The 16,228-nt window shown below is 32.3% G+C and overlaps 1 protein-coding gene across 1 annotated transcript in view; it reads right to left on the bottom strand.

Moving 5' to 3' along the window:
• Nucleotides 1–34: 34 nt before the first annotated feature.
• Nucleotides 35–16,228, bottom strand: part of LOC133193947 (amino acid transporter heavy chain SLC3A1-like) — a 168,895-nt gene continuing 152,701 nt past the window's right edge. The window contains 1 exon segment of the mRNA XM_061329859.1: nt 35–67. Within this exon segment, the coding sequence (XP_061185843.1) occupies nt 35–67 (33 nt within the window).

The following is a 16,228-nucleotide window of genomic DNA, read 5'->3' as shown; positions in this document are numbered from 1 at the left end:
AATACCAACCAAAACACATCTTACAGGAAACATTTCAATGGCATTCCTTTGGTGTGTCTTTTTCTGTCTGTTCAGGTAAAGCTGAGGTAAAGATTTCCCAGACAAGTCTCCTTGATCAAACAAAACAGAATTTGGGCAGCAAACCCACCCTACATAAAACATTTCAATGCCTTTATTCTTATGCTAATATCATAGAATAGATAAAGCTCAACTCCTTTTTTAGGTAAGTAAGTAGTAAATTTAAACGATTAATGATGTACATGTTTTATTTCGAATTTCATGTACTTCTCCTTCTTGACACTTGAACCCATCTCTGTTTTTGGAGGTCTATTTTGGCTCTACTTACAATTAGTGTTGTTAAAATGGACTTTTTAGCAGTGATATACATGGATCTCTTCTATCAAATTGTATAAGTATTGCGCATATAATCATTTGAAACCTATGTGTGTTCAAAGAGTTTGTGTTTTCTGTAAAATAAATACAAGTACATGTAAACCAAACCAATGAATTTTTACTTAATTACACGTAATTTTTTACCATTATTCATTGATTCAATAGATTTGCTATATTTTTGTTTATTAGAGATCAATACATGACTTTTATATTACATGTATTAATATAGGTAGTTTTTGATAAATAATGTCACTATGCATTAATTTACTTATGCCATGCCAGTAACTCAGGAAAGACCAATAACAGAAATCTTGAATTGGGTAAAACATGTAAAAGGGATATTTATTTCATATTTAACAGAGAAAGTTATGAAACGGTTTATATGGAATTCTTTATCTTTTAAAATATATTTCTCCTATAGACAAAAACAAACATTAAATTGATTCAATAACAGAGATTATTTTGAAGAAAAATTTCAATAAATGAGATTTGCATTGTTTCACTGGAAAATGACTGAGACACCCTTAACAGTCATTTATAAATACATACATACATGTACGATTATACAGTTAATTATGCAATTATGAAGAGGCAGTACTTGTCAACGCAACAATTTTAGTCATAATACAAGATAAATTATCTCGTCATGTTGAGATACAAATGGCCGTATGAACCTTGGGGTGACGGGGGCGGGGGAGAGGGGGCGTGCCCCTCCCCAAATTATCTTGCCGATATATAGATTACTATAGTAAAAATAGATACTATATGCTTGTGTCCCCTCAATAAAAATGTCTGATGTCTTTTTTTTTTTTTTTTTGCTTGTCAGGAAATTTTTGGCAGTGCCCCCTCAACTGTCAACTGAAAATGTATGGCTGTGCCCCCCCCCCCAACTGAATTTACTTCCTACGGACCTGGTAGCTATTGCACGAAAATATGAAAGCTTATCTTGAGTAGACAAGATAGAAGTGTATCTTGACTATTTCTGAAATTATGACTATTTCCTAGCGCCCTAAAAAATTTTAAAAACATGTATTGAAGAAAATTAACATGCGTAGAATGAACGCAAAGATTGAGACATCATTACAGAAGGATGACAGAATCGTTTTAAGTGATTTTTTTCACCAATTTAGACTAGAACGGCATTTGAACAATATCAGAATAAACAGAAACATAAAAATACTCCCAAAGTAAACTCGTGGAATTTTTGCAGATGTACTTTAATTGAGATATATAGGCCTACTTTAAATACATTAAATATGTTATACTTCTTCAAATTAAAATGAAATTTGACAAAAATACAGTTTTCTTGTGACAGGTTAATGTCTAACGTAGTGTGGAATATGGACTTAAGTTAGTTTATGAAGTATAATTATTAACATACATGTACGAATCAATTTACATAGCAAGTATTTAACAGTCAAAGTCAACATAATCCATATTACTCTTCAGTATAAATCGTATGAACCATGAATTGTTTAAACAAAACGATATATATAACAATAGACTTGTATTTTGCCGCGAGTAAAATTTGAAGGCAGATCTTGAGAGTGTGACTAGAGAGTTTATGTTAATAATTATATAATGTTTTCCGTAGCATTTATTTTAGAAAAAATGCACTTTTATAGAGTTATCTTGGTAAAATCAAATCTTCGTATTTTTCCTGCTCATTTTCAATTTGCAACTCATCATACTCGAACCTGAAAAAAGAAAACAAGAAACAATATCACAATTTATTTGTATTTTCAAAGATATCATTAAAAGCAGGAAAAAGAAAAGAAAGCAGGGCATAAAAAATACGTTGTAATATTTAAGTTATTTGAAGTGCAATATTTTGCCTAGGGAAATGTTACATACATATCTGAAGCAGTTTGAAGCGTCGATTGTCCTCCTTTATTCATAATCTCACTTCTTAGAATATCATTTTCATAGAAACTGTGTATTTCAAATACAGTATTGCATTCTGATTTTCCATCAACCTTCCTAAAATAAAGAAAAATCATATATAATACAGCTATGAAATTTTGATTCGTTAAATGTTGTTTAATATTGACTAGAAAAATAAACTAAAATTACCGAGGTGGGGATGATTGCTGATTTTCAAATCAATATCAAACAAAAAATTCAACAAAGCTGAAGCTATAACATGAGATTTCTTCCTAAGATGAGTTTGGAAGAAAGTAAGGAATATCCAGGGATCATCTTTGTACACCTATTGATTTGGAGCTCAAATGAATCTTATAAACATTCTGAGTTTGGACGTATTAACATAACAAGACCTATGTGTACAGTGGGTCTTGTATATATATATATATATATATATATATATATATATATATATATATATATATATATATATATATATATATATATATATATATATATATATATATATATATATAATGAAAACAGGGTTCAGCGTATTTAAGGAGATGGGCGAACATAGCGTGCAGAAAGCCTATAGCTTCAGATATATAAAAATCATGTTCAGTTTGTGAATGTAGTATTTAGAGTAAAGTTCTCATTATTGAAATTTATGAAATTATGATAAACAAAACTTTTCTGAGGAAAATTTTCTCGGCAAAATTTATTCTTTTATTAAAAAAATTAATGTGGTATTCGTGGGGTTTGAACCCTAGCAATAAAAATCCTGAGTATTGTTTTCTTTCGAGACTAGCACGCTAACCACTAGACTACACAAGTCCTGATGAATAATGGCATTTAAATCATGTTCGTAATATGACCCTTGACTTAATGGACTTCAAGTATTTCTCGAAAAGATGCGAATGTTATGTCATAAAAGTATATTTTTAAGGTATAGTGGGTCATTGCTTCATATTTTTGGTAACCAAAAAAAGTTTTTAATTTTATGCAAACTTTGAGGATAAACTTTCAAAAAGGTGGAGCAAAGACCCACTCATATCGAAAAATAGTATTATAGTATGAGAAAATGACTCTTTTTGCCCGCTTTTGTATGTGTCTAATATTTCACAGGCGAAAAATTTCCATCTTTGAGGGATTTTTGCAAATTATAGAGATTTTACATAAAGTATATTTTAATGTTAGACGAAATATCAAGGAAAATTTTGATAAAATTGAAATTTAATTTTTCATCTTCATGTTTGTCACACTATAGGCTTATCGCTCGTCATGTTCACCAATCTCTTTTGTTTAATAGTTTTAAAAGGTAAAGGTTAACCAACGAGTATATAATTAAGCAAGCGAATGTACATGTATAAAAAAAACTTGATAGAATCGCAGCAATGGACAAAATGGCCCCCTATGACTGTGTAAATAACGTTGTGGGTAAATATAAGGATTTGAGTGGCCACATCTGGCCGCGTTACACAGGTGGCCGTTTAAAATATAGAGGAAAATCGTCGTCGGGAATTGAAAGTGACCACTGGTCGCGGGTGGTCATTGATTTCAAGTGCCCGCTAGAACACTTTTGACTGTAGTTACTTCCACTCACAAATTGAAAAGATATATCCCAGTGAGCTTGAAATGAAAGACATCACAGAGTCTAACACATATGTTTCATACTTGGATATTCTACTAGAAAAAGACGTCAATGGTATAGGTTAACAACAAAACATTATGATAATATATAAACATGATGACTTCACCTTTCTAATGTCAATTTCCATTATTTTTGTAGCAATATACAGTACCAACCAGACCCAACCTGACACAAAGCAGTCCCAGAGCAGTCCCGGGGACTGCTTTCTGGGACTGCTAAAGCAGTTCCACAGCAGTCCCAGAGTAGTCCCATAGCGGTCCCAGCGGTCTCAGAAAGCAGTCCAAGCAGTCCCAGAAAGCAGTCCCAGCAGTCCCAGTGGGCGGGGTTAATTAATTAAATGGGCGGAGCTTACTCAGAAATGAGATTACTAATAAACAATGTAACTATAAAAGGCAGTTGAAATTGATGATCATTTCTTTCTGAGTAATATCAGCAAATATTTACAATTCTTACACGACAGTCATTTCTGAGCTGTTAAGAAAATTACAGTACGCGTATAGAAATAAAAAAAATAATCATTGAACGAGGAAGACATTCACACCCATTAATAACATGAATATTTAAACACAATTATTTGGTATATTAATTTTTCATCAAAATAAATCAATGTCTTTATTTTCTGTGATTGATATTGGTTTTTGTATTTATTTTTTTTTTTTATAGAAAATTAAATTTGAATTGTTCATTTTCTACCAGAATTAGCTTTAAATAGATCTTATAATTATAGAGCAAGGCCAGTTCCCATATGCATGCATTTTGTTAAGTATTGGAGCTTTTGAAAATTTCTTTGATAAATTTTGCCGAGTATTATATTTCATTAATGATTATTTTCAATGACTTGCCAATTTAATTATTAGATCCTCAGTTTTAAGTGTTATATAAATGTTCAAGTGTACATCTGTAAATCACGCGAATGGAACCCTCAGATTATATTCAAAATTAATTAATCCCGAAAAAAATTTATACACAATTATTGAAACAAAGATTTTTTTGCAGTACATAGATTGAAATTAGTGTCATTGTTGACCAGCGTGTTCATTGATGTGTAACACTGATACCCAAGTAACATGCATTGACTTTCTGCTAATTATGCCCAAAGGCGAGTGAAACCTCAGGTGTTGACACCATTTTGTACCATATTGCATTGCTTTTTATTAATCGACCAGGTAAACACAAACAAATAAGAAATAAGTCCCAAATCCCGATATTTTCAAATATTTATTTTTAAATAAATGTACTCTTTTAATAACTTGTTTATAAATTAAAAACCTATTCATAAATAAATCCCCCAATAATTGTTCACATTGTTTATGTGACAAAAGAATGGTAAAATAATTTTATTTCATGGTCCTTTAATAAATTATTAGGTTTTATTTGAGGGGGGTAAAAAATAGCATGGAGTGTTCTTTTTAAGCATGGTATTAGCTTTTTCAATTAAAATAAAATCCATTACAGTACATTCCTCTGAATATCATACTGAAATGATAAGTTTGTTTGTTTGTTTTTTTTTTTTTGTTTTTTTGTTTTTGTTTTTGTTTTTTTTTTTTTTGTTTCTGTTTTTTTTAATAGTGCTTATGCAAACTTTGAGTACATAATCTAATAGTATTATGTATAACTATCTCTACTTATTTAAATTTTGTGAGAAATACTTGGTTTTTTTTTTCTTTTATCTTAAACACCTCTCTGCAGAAAGTAAACAAAATAACAGCAGGGAGCCTGCAAATTCAGAATACACAAGGGGTGGAGCTATACTGTCACTCAGAACCTTTTTCTTGCATGAGTGAACAAAGCAGTCCCAGAAAGCAAACCCAGAGACTGCTGGGTGTGCTTTCTAGAGCAGTCCAACAGCAGTCCCAGAGCAGTCCCATAGCGGTCCCAGAGCAGTCCCACAGCGGTCACAAAGCAGTCCCGGGGACTGCTTTCTGGGACTGCTTAGGTGTAAGGTTGGGTCTGGTTGGTACTGTACCACTGTCACCTGCAAATGTGGTTTATGTCTCTCAGTTGATTCAATACGGAAGAACATACTCTGCGTACCATCAATTTTAAAACCGAGGCAAGCTATTAACCAACAAGTTGATGAAACAAGGATATCAAAAGTCTCGTGTGAAGTCATCATTTCGCACGTTCTATGATCAATACAATGACCTTACCAGCCAATACAATCTATCAAATGCCAAATGCTGACTGACATTTTCAGGCTAATTGTTAGGCAATTATTTACTCATTGAAACTTCTACGGATTTTTCTGTTTACCCGATCATTATAAGGAGCACACGGCAGGTGTAACCGGTCGACAGGGGATGCTTAATACTCCACGGCACCTGATCCAACCTCTGATGTTTTTGGAGGTCCGTGTTTGCTCTGCTTCCGATTTGTATTTTTAAATGGACTATGGGCTTGAATACTGTTCGTTTATCTTTGAATTGCGTGTCGTATGGTTCGAGGAAAAAAAATTATCAAATTAAGAGCATATATACGTATATACATCAGGGTTCTCCACAAGGGGTTTTACCATGGCGGCCCGCAACGGTTAAATTTATGTGCGCCATGGTTAAACGAGCTGCGCCATGGTTAAAATCAGCGGCCGCCATGATTAAATTTTTATTTAATTTCAGTATTGATACCTACTTTTTAATGATGAGTAGTTAATTGTGTTTATACTACAACTGCCATGCTCCTCGCACGCCTCAAATCAGCCTCATCAATCAGCTGATGATCAATATCTTGAGAGTTAATTATCCTCTACACATGTTATTTCGGGGAATTCCAAAGTGTTCACTATACGATATACAGATTTACAAAAGATGACATAACGAGCAGTAACAACATGACAATCGCAACACGCATCCGATTCAAGTTTCTGTGCCCAGAAAAAATTAACCCTTTCAAATTTTTTAAAGTATTAACTTGATTATCATTTTGATAAAATGTACATAAGAGCCAATCGTCACCTTAGGTTTAGAGTTACGTCCTATTTTAGGAAACGTCGCTTGGTGCTATTTTTAGCACTGGGGCACGTGGAGAAGTAAACAATGGAGGGAACTCGGCGAAAATAGCAATATGTAAAAAAAAAAAAGTTTAGAAAAAAAAAACCAAAATAGAAAAGGAAAATTACAGTTATGTCAAATATATGCCCCTGGTTATATTAATTTACTTTTACCATGCATGCCATCAGTAAGATTTCATGCAGTTAAAAAGCTTAGACATAGACAGGATGTCGGTGTTCGTTCGTCTGTTTGATTGTGTGTCTGTAGCTATTTTTTTTTTCAAAATACTCCCCATTTATCAGTTTTAGTCATATTTAAAAATACGTTTCGTACAACAGGCAACATCAATTCTGTATATCAGTTTTTGAATAATGTTGCCATGGTTACTCTATCACTGAAATATTTTTTTTTAAATTCCTTCAAAATGTTCCTATAGTCTTGGGCCAATTTTGATACACATTTGTAAAGTAAGAAAATAATCTTTTTTATTTTTAGCTTAAAAAATTATTGGTTATTTCAACTTTTTGTGTTGCAGTGATTATAAGTTTTGTGAAACCAATCATTCGTGTTTTCGGTCACATTTCATCTTCGCGCAGCTTGCTCCATGGTAAAATTTTCAAATGTGGAGAACCCTGTATATATTAGATTCTCTCTCTCTCTCTCTCTCTCTCTCTCTCTCTCTCTCTCTCTCTCTGTTCACTTACAAATAAGTTAAATATCTGCAAGCGCTTTAATTAAGGAAAAAGATGGGAAAAGAAAAGTGGAAATCTGGTTTCCCTTACAAATTGAAAAGGCCATGATTCCGTCAAAAATCTGTTAAATGGGTAAATTTAAATTTGTAATTTTGATCTTTAACTCTTTAAGGTACACTCACATAAATGCGGAAAACTAAGTGGGACAGACTGACAGACAGAGGGAGAGACGGACGGACAGATGAAGATGTAATCTACAGTCTTTCCCGATCCAGTTTCACCCATTGGACCCTAATTGATTTATACAATTTATTATTGGTAAAAACACAATTCTATTTAAAAAAAAAAAATAATAAAATAAATAAATAAAAGCAAGCCATATTTAGAGGGCTATTGCATTCTCACAGTTGGATCAATTTGGTCTTATTACAAAGTCTGAAGCAGACCTAAGGAACGTTTTGGGGGCTGGAAAGCGCCTGAATTGCCCGAAGTGCTGATAATAAAATCCGAAACGTACAATCATGTATATACATTGTTGCTACTGGTGAAACGTAATAACATGGTTAATTTATTTCTGTGACATAACATCTTAAACTATTACAATTTTATGGTAGAGAACTATTTACCTCTTGTTCCATTGAGTTCGAGTTAAAGATAGTCTCACAAGATTCACATAAAAAGCAACAATGCAAAAAAAAAACACCTTATGTTCAAAGTTTATATTTCTATGATTGCAATACAAAAGATATAATAAGTTAAAATTGATATATATATTTTTTTAATTTGGCAAGACACCAAATGACATTAATCCCAATCTAAATTTACTTTCGTTACGCACGCACTCATACACTCACCAGTCTACCCAGACACGCATTATTATATCCTCGCTAACATCGTGCTAATTAAAAATTTAAGCTATACTGCAATCAAGAAATCTGAATATAATGGAAGATAAAAATGGTATATTTAGGAAAATGAAGAAAATTAATATTACAAGCAATTCATAAAAAAATTAATAAATTAATAAAATAAATGAAATGAAATGATATAAAGAATGGAAACTGGAGTAGAACATACTTAGTCTTCCTTTTACCGGATTTGCCATTTGCCGGATCTACATTGAGAATTAAGATAATAAAATATATTCTGATTGGTTCGAAATAAATCATCTATGAAACAGAACACGCAGTATTTGTGCATAATTTAAAATTACCTGTCTGTCTTTCCTTCTTTTCAGCATTTTTCTTGTAAGAAGTTTTAAAATTATACACAGTTTTCTGTTGGTTTCTGTGAAATTAAATTTAATATTTTCAATTAATTGTCAACATTTTCGCCGAAACTTGTTGAATAAACTATTTCTGTAAAGTTTCTGAAAATTTGATTGACCTATTTCGGTTCCCTTTGCTGTACTATATCTTAATATGTATTTTTAAAATTTGTTAGTGTATCTCTAACTTCACTATATTTTGAATTAAGTAATATATAGATACATGTAGATTCCTTTTTTACACACCTGTTTGAAGGATGCCTTTCCTCTTTTTCTTTTTGTAAATATTCATTCCTAAAATATTAGGTTCAAGTGTTTTTTTTTTTTCAATTTTTTATATGTTTAAAATTACATTAACCATGCAGCTATTTTACCTCCTGATCAATATGATTATATTAGATAGAGACGAATTGTTTTGAATTGCTTACATAGCACGAACATACCTTTCCAATGTAAAAGTAAGTCCTAAAGGAATTATAAAAGAAATATGTTACATGATTTCCTTGCAAATGAGTTCTACTATTGAAAATGTATAAAAATAGTATTTGTAAAATTTGCCTTTGTAAGTAACAATATCAGAATTAATGCATGCAACACACAAATTCCTGGGGTTACATAAAGTAATATTCTTTCCAGATATTGTACGTGGTAACGTATGTGAACAATTAATCAGTTTTGTTTTTAAAAAAATAAACTTTGTCCATTAAACAGAGTTTGGGTCATTTATCCACGTTTTAAACAGTAAACATGCAAAATACACTCTAGTTAAGTTAAATGTGAAATAATGGACACTATCCATTTTTTTCATTTAAATAAGACAGGAAACTTTCATTTTTCAGTGTGTATGTAGATGAATGCTACACGTACCAAAAAATGTTATTTTCTCTCCTCTGTAGGCTTTGACTAAAAAAGCAATATCCAGGAAAAGTACAACACAGAGGACCAAAGACACGACAACTGCAGACACAAGGGCAATATTTCCTTGGGTTGTAGGAATCTTCGTACCTTCTTTAAGCATTGCTGGAACTAGAATATAAAAACATCAACAAAGTATATATTGCTATGATCATTACATTTGACAACTATAGAATGAAGCTCGTAGATAAAGTTAAATTTAATTGTCGGTTAAATTTTAGTCAGATTAACACTTGTGTATATTTAAAAAAAATTCTCTCTAAACTGAAGGTACATCCAAAACTATATTTTTACATTCAACATGTGTTTCCTAATAACGTGTGTAGAAAAATCAACACACCATAACACTGACGGGAAGAGCAAACGGTTAAATTATTTTAATTTGATGTCATCTGATCTCACCTCTGGAATTTCCAGGGGGTCCGTGTTCATGCCATGTTTACAGATTTGTATTGTTCAAAGTTTTTTATGAGATCGATCAGTGTTCGTTATCTTCATCCTTTTTCACAAATGTTGAAACTGTAAAAGTGCAACGTCATAAGCAAAATCAATATTCATGCTCATATTGCACAGTTTGACAATTGGTTATGTAGCTGTTGCAACATGTTTTAGCTCACCTGAGCAAAAGGCTCAAGTGAGCTTTTCTGATCAAAATGTGTCTGTTGTCTGTCGTTGTCTTAAGTTTGTAAATTTTGTACAGTTTCATCTTCTTCTTCAGAATCACTGCATGGGGCAAATTCAAGTTTACATTTGCGTAAGTTAGTTCAAATGAAGGTCCACCCCCTTTCCAATGGAGATAATTAAGAAAAAATAAAAAATGATTGGTTCATTTGAAAATCTTCTTCTCAGGAACCACTTGGTCAGAAAAGATGAAGCTGAGGTGAAAGTTTCCTAACTCAATGTAGTTTCAAGTTTGTTCAAATCATGACACCATGGGTAGGGTACGTGGTGCCACTATGAGTGATCAAATTTTACATAGGTATATATATAGGGGGAAAAAGTACAAATGTTCTTATTAAGAACAGCCAACCAATTATCAGTCAAATTTATATGGAAGCATCCGAAGGTAGTGCAGATTCTATTTAGTTCAAATTACACGCAGGTGAGTAAAGGCTAGGTATAGGCATTTCTATGCAAATAATCTAATTAAAATGCCTAAGGTCTATATCTATTATACAGTGAAAGTTAAAACTTATTGTCTAAAACATACTTGGTACTCATGAGATAGCCAGTACACATTATGACGTAATATTATGACGTCATTGTACTTTACTACACAAGATTATAATAGATATCAACAAAAATGCTTCGGAGCAAGGGCATGCTCTACTTTACTTATATATATATAGGTATATTTAGAAGCAAAAATATCAACAGCTCAGTTGTATAATTTATATTTGTAGAGATTTAAGTTGAATAAGGGTAAAAATGTACAGTCCAGTATAGGTTTCCTCAAATTCGGATCAAATGAGAAAATGCCTACGATTTGTGCAGCAGTTTTATTAATCTATAGAATATTCTTCTTAGCATTATACAATTTTTATGTAAATATAAATAGGGCAATCCCTTGTGGAAGCTGTTTTGTTGATGTGTTTTATTACCTCCAGTAGGTAAGATCAGTGACGTCATAATATGACGTCAAAATCTGTACTGGCTATAAAATATCGTGGGTATTAAGTATGCATAAGAAAATAAATCAACACTTTCTCTGAATAATATATATATATATATATCTTATGCGTTTTTATTAGCTCATTTGCATAGAAACGCCTACCTAGCCTTCACTAATCCCATGCGTACGACCCTTGCAGAAGGGTGTTTCCAATAGGGTGATCAAAGTTATACATGGGTACATGTACGTATATGAAAAATCTTTTAAGTTCTTCTCAAGAATAGAAAAGGACTAACTATTTATGTTCAGATGGAAGCATCCTCAGGTAGTATAGATTAAAATTTGTTCAAATCATGAGCCCTGAGGGTAAATGGGGCTTCAATGGGCAATACATGGGTATACATAGGAAACATCTTTAAAAATCTTAATTAAAAGTCATCATCAGTCATATTTTTATGGAAGCATCCTCAGATACTGTAGATTTAATCTTGACCTTTTGACCTTTGGGGGTATGGTATGGCTACTATGGACGATCAAAGTTTTACTCAGATGTAAATTTATAGGGAAAATCTTCTTCTCAAGAATAGGAAACCATGATTTAGCATGATTATATTGAAGCATCTTCAGGTTGTGTAAGTTTGTTCAATTCATAACCCCTATAGCTAGAAGTAGAGATGGGATACAATGAAGATCTAAGTTTTCCAGAAGATTAATTTTTTAAAAAACTTCTGATGTCGATCAGCAAAGCCACGATCAGTCATACATGTGGTAATATATAAGCATCCACATGTGGTGCATATTCGAGTTTGTTCAAATCATAGCCCTCGGGGGGTAGGATGTGGCCACAATGAGTGATCAACGTTTTACCAAAAATCTTTTATTACAGGAAAAGCAAAGTCATGGTTGGTCATATTTAAAATAAAAAGCATCCCCACCGAGGATAAGGTGAGACTACAATTGGTGATCAAACTTTACATGGGAAAATATAGGAAAAAGGATCTGCTGAAGAACAAAAGGGCAACAGTTACATGTACTCAGGTGAGCATTGTGGCCCATGGGCCTCTTGTTCGCTTAATTATAACTTACCTGGAAGAATTTTAGGTATTTTGAAATTTAAATCATATTTTCAGACAGGGGGTTAAAAAGTGTATACAAAAGCATTGAGCTAATGTTCGGGAAATTAAAAAAATCAGTGGTGAAATAAAGTTTATTTAAGACAAATACCCAGTTCTCAATTCCGTTTGCATGGTGTCTTTAATAGAAGAAATGCTTCACAAGAAGCTCAGAATATGAATAGGACTATTAATTACCAGACTTGCAAGCTTGTAAATGAATTTTTTCATTATATGTTTTCCAAATTTAGTGAAGAAATGTTATTGCTAGAATGCTTTTTACATGTAATTTGATTTCAATTGAATAAATATTGCTATCATGATATTGTAGATGAAAAAGATAGAGAGAGTCAGTGATTGATCTAACAAAAATATACAAAAAATACAAATCTGTAGACAGGACATAAAACATGGAACCTCTGAAATTCCAGAGGTGCCTAGGAGGAGTAAGCATCCCTCATTGACCAGTCACATCTGTCGCACCCAGACGGAACATTCTGCAGTCAATTTTAGTTTCAATACAGGGCCTAAAAATCTGTACAAAAGATAGTGGCCGAAATACAACACAATAATAGGCAACTTGATTTGATTTTTAAAAAATGAATTTTATATATGGATTCGTTTTTTAAAGCCTATGAAAGACAAAGTATACTAATACCTGTATTTATTTGAATTGAAATGTTAGTAGAACTTAATCCAGATCCACATGAGCTCGAAGTGGAATTGGAAATTTCACAAAGGAAGTTGACAACTTTTTTGTTTCCTATTATATGGTAATTAATTCGACTAAATTTCATCGTTTCGTCACTATTATTCACAGTAGTCTTTATTTCTTTTTCCTGGGTCACAACCTTCGTCCAATTAGAATCTTCTTCGCTTTTCACACACCAGGTTATAACCTTATAAAAATAATAAATGCATGTAATTTGAATATTTTAGACTTTTTTGGATGGTGATACTATTTTTCATATATATTAACGTAAACGGAAATGATTGTTGTCTTACGTCCCGTTCGAGAATTTTTCACTCATATAGAGATGTCACCATAAACCAGTGAAGGGCTTTAAATTTATACTTTTACTCGGCACTCAGGGCCAATTAGCAGTGAGGGTTCTTTATCGTGCCAACGCCTACCGTGACACGGGGCCTCGGTTTTTAAGGTCTCTTAAGCTTCCGAAGGACCCGCAACTTTCACTTCAAAGTGCCTAGCGCTTGGCGAAAGAAAAGTTACAACCTATTTTTTATCGACTTAGGTCAGTCGCGGCCGTGATTCGAACACACGACCTTCCGATCACGGAGCGAGCGCTCTAACGACTGAGCTACCGTGACGGTTTTATTGCTATAATAACATCCTTGATATTTTGTATATGGGAAAGTAAATGGTTCATTCACATTTGTATACTTTTGACCAAATTAAATGTTGAATAAATTTTATCGCGTTCTTTACATACGCATCAACACAACAATTTAATTTATTTACACAATCGAAATGCCAATATGTTATTTTAAGTAATAATTACTGCCTCTTGTATGGCTCCAAATGCTGAACCTATGCACATAACGTCAACTGTTTTTCCAGTCCCATTTATGTTAATATTCAGTGGATTGATAACACCATACTTGTCGTAAATTATGATAGGTGACATTTTCCATATCCCTGTAGTTTAACAAACAAGATGTGACACTCAATCAAGAAATAAAACTACATATACTTAAACGACATAATTCAGAGTGCAATACTGAATAATGATATAAAAAGATTAAATTACCTTCTTGCGGAACAAGTGTTCGTATAAAAAGCGTTGAGTTTGCACTTCCTTTTCCGCACTCAGTGCTTCCATTTTTATACCCCGATTCACACATAATATGCAGGTTCTTATCATTCTGTGTAATGTGGTAAAATATATTTGATTCTTGTACATAGGTACAGGCATCACTACTGTTAGATACTATTGTCGTGCGAGGAGACTCTTGTAATTGAATTTCTTCGAATATTTCGGAAAATGTGTATCTTTTGCACCATCTAATATTCTGCAAAGGACATGATACATAAGGTTTATCTTTTGATATTTCAATTACTACATCTTATAGTTTGTATAATTTTTGACCTCATTATTATTTTATATCAATACGTTGCTAACTATGCAATGGTTATGAGCTAAAAAGAAAGAAAAACACAAATGCTTTAGTTCAACTGTGTTTGATATTACGTACAATAACTCTGTTAGGCGTGTATGCAATTCAATATACTTGAAAAATTTACATTGTTATGCTAAAAATTATTTAAGTAAAAAATATGATGAAATTAAGAATGAAAAGATTAAGATAACCAGAATGTTCTAACTATAAAAAAAAAATAAATAATACAAATTATGAACAGAAAAGAAGCACGAGAAGAAAGATATGGTGCCTAAAAGAAGAAGTAAGCATCTACTGTAGACCAGTCAAGCCGCAGTGAGCCGTAGGTATTGATTAGCTAAATAATAATCTGGAATAATCTGTAGTCAAAAAAAAAAAAGCCCAACAAACATGGGTTGAAACACATCAGTAAAAAGAGTGGATTTATAAACAAGCTACGTCATCATAATGACTATAGAATTTGCAAAAGGCTGGAGTAAAGCGAAACTGTTGAAATCAACCCGGGTACTAAACTTGATCGTAATCAAAACAAGTCATTGTGTACCAAATCGTTAGGAGACATATTAACAAAATATGCACCTAATAAAGGACACTGCTAATGAAGGACATGTAAAAGGAGTTGATGGAAAAGCTTTCTTGTTTGTTATTCATTGTAAAGTTCAGTTATAAATTTCCATGAGATACAGTCAAACAAGGAATTCAATCAAACATCGAAAAATGAAGCACATGGGGCAGTCGTAATGGTTCTTCTATTTTGAGTTCAGTGTGAATTATCTAGTTAAAATTTGAATAAAAATGAGTTTTGTTAATGCACCCAGATAGAACATTTTGGCCGATTCGTACACCATATACATGTAACCTCGGATGCCTAATGTAATGCCATTAAACCGGCAATTCTCTAGAAACTGTATGACTGTGCCTTATATTCTATGAGCTAAGTTTCTGTTCATCCGTAAACAAATATGAATTGTAAAAAAAAAGGTAAATGTAGGCTTCTTGGTATTTATTTTAAAGCTCTTGATTTTTATTTCATGATTTTGTAGTATGCCTTTTTTCCCCAATTTTTTAAGCTTAGACGCAGATTAATTTATGTCGTACAGCTATGGTTTCATGAGGGTGATGGAGTCATCCAAGGTTTGCAAAATGATGGTTAATTGAGAAAAGTCGTCGACATAACTAAATGTCGAATTGTAGACAACGAGAGTGGTTTCCTTTTGTCACGTTAATAAATTCTGCTTAACAAGAAAACAAAACATTCCGTCGATAAAGGATTTTTACCAATGGAACTTCCAACATTACTTGAAGATCTATTCTTTTAATACCACTTAGAAATTGACAATGTAAAATTCTAGCATCTTTTTTATATCATTTTCAGAAAACTCAAATGTAGAATTCGAATGATTTTTACAAATCAATTATGTAGATGACCAATCACAAGATATGAAAATTTCCGTGTTCTTTTTTTCCGTTTTGTTTAAAAAGGTGGTTGTCTATGAAGTCAAAAAGCCTATAGTCATTAATCTGTCTACCCAAATATTGTAGAAAAAGTTAAAAACTCACATATTTAAATTCGATGCTATTGATTATTGAAATG

Source organism: Saccostrea echinata, unplaced genomic scaffold, assembly GCF_033153115.1.
Source record: "Saccostrea echinata isolate AGI-Se365-2 ecotype Australia unplaced genomic scaffold, CSIRO_AGI_Sech_v1 ptg000028l, whole genome shotgun sequence".
NCBI classification, from domain to species: Eukaryota; Metazoa; Mollusca; class Bivalvia; order Ostreida; family Ostreidae; genus Saccostrea; species Saccostrea echinata.
The sequence above is the reverse complement of the archived record's forward strand: the minus strand, read 5'-3'. Positions and strand labels throughout refer to the sequence as shown.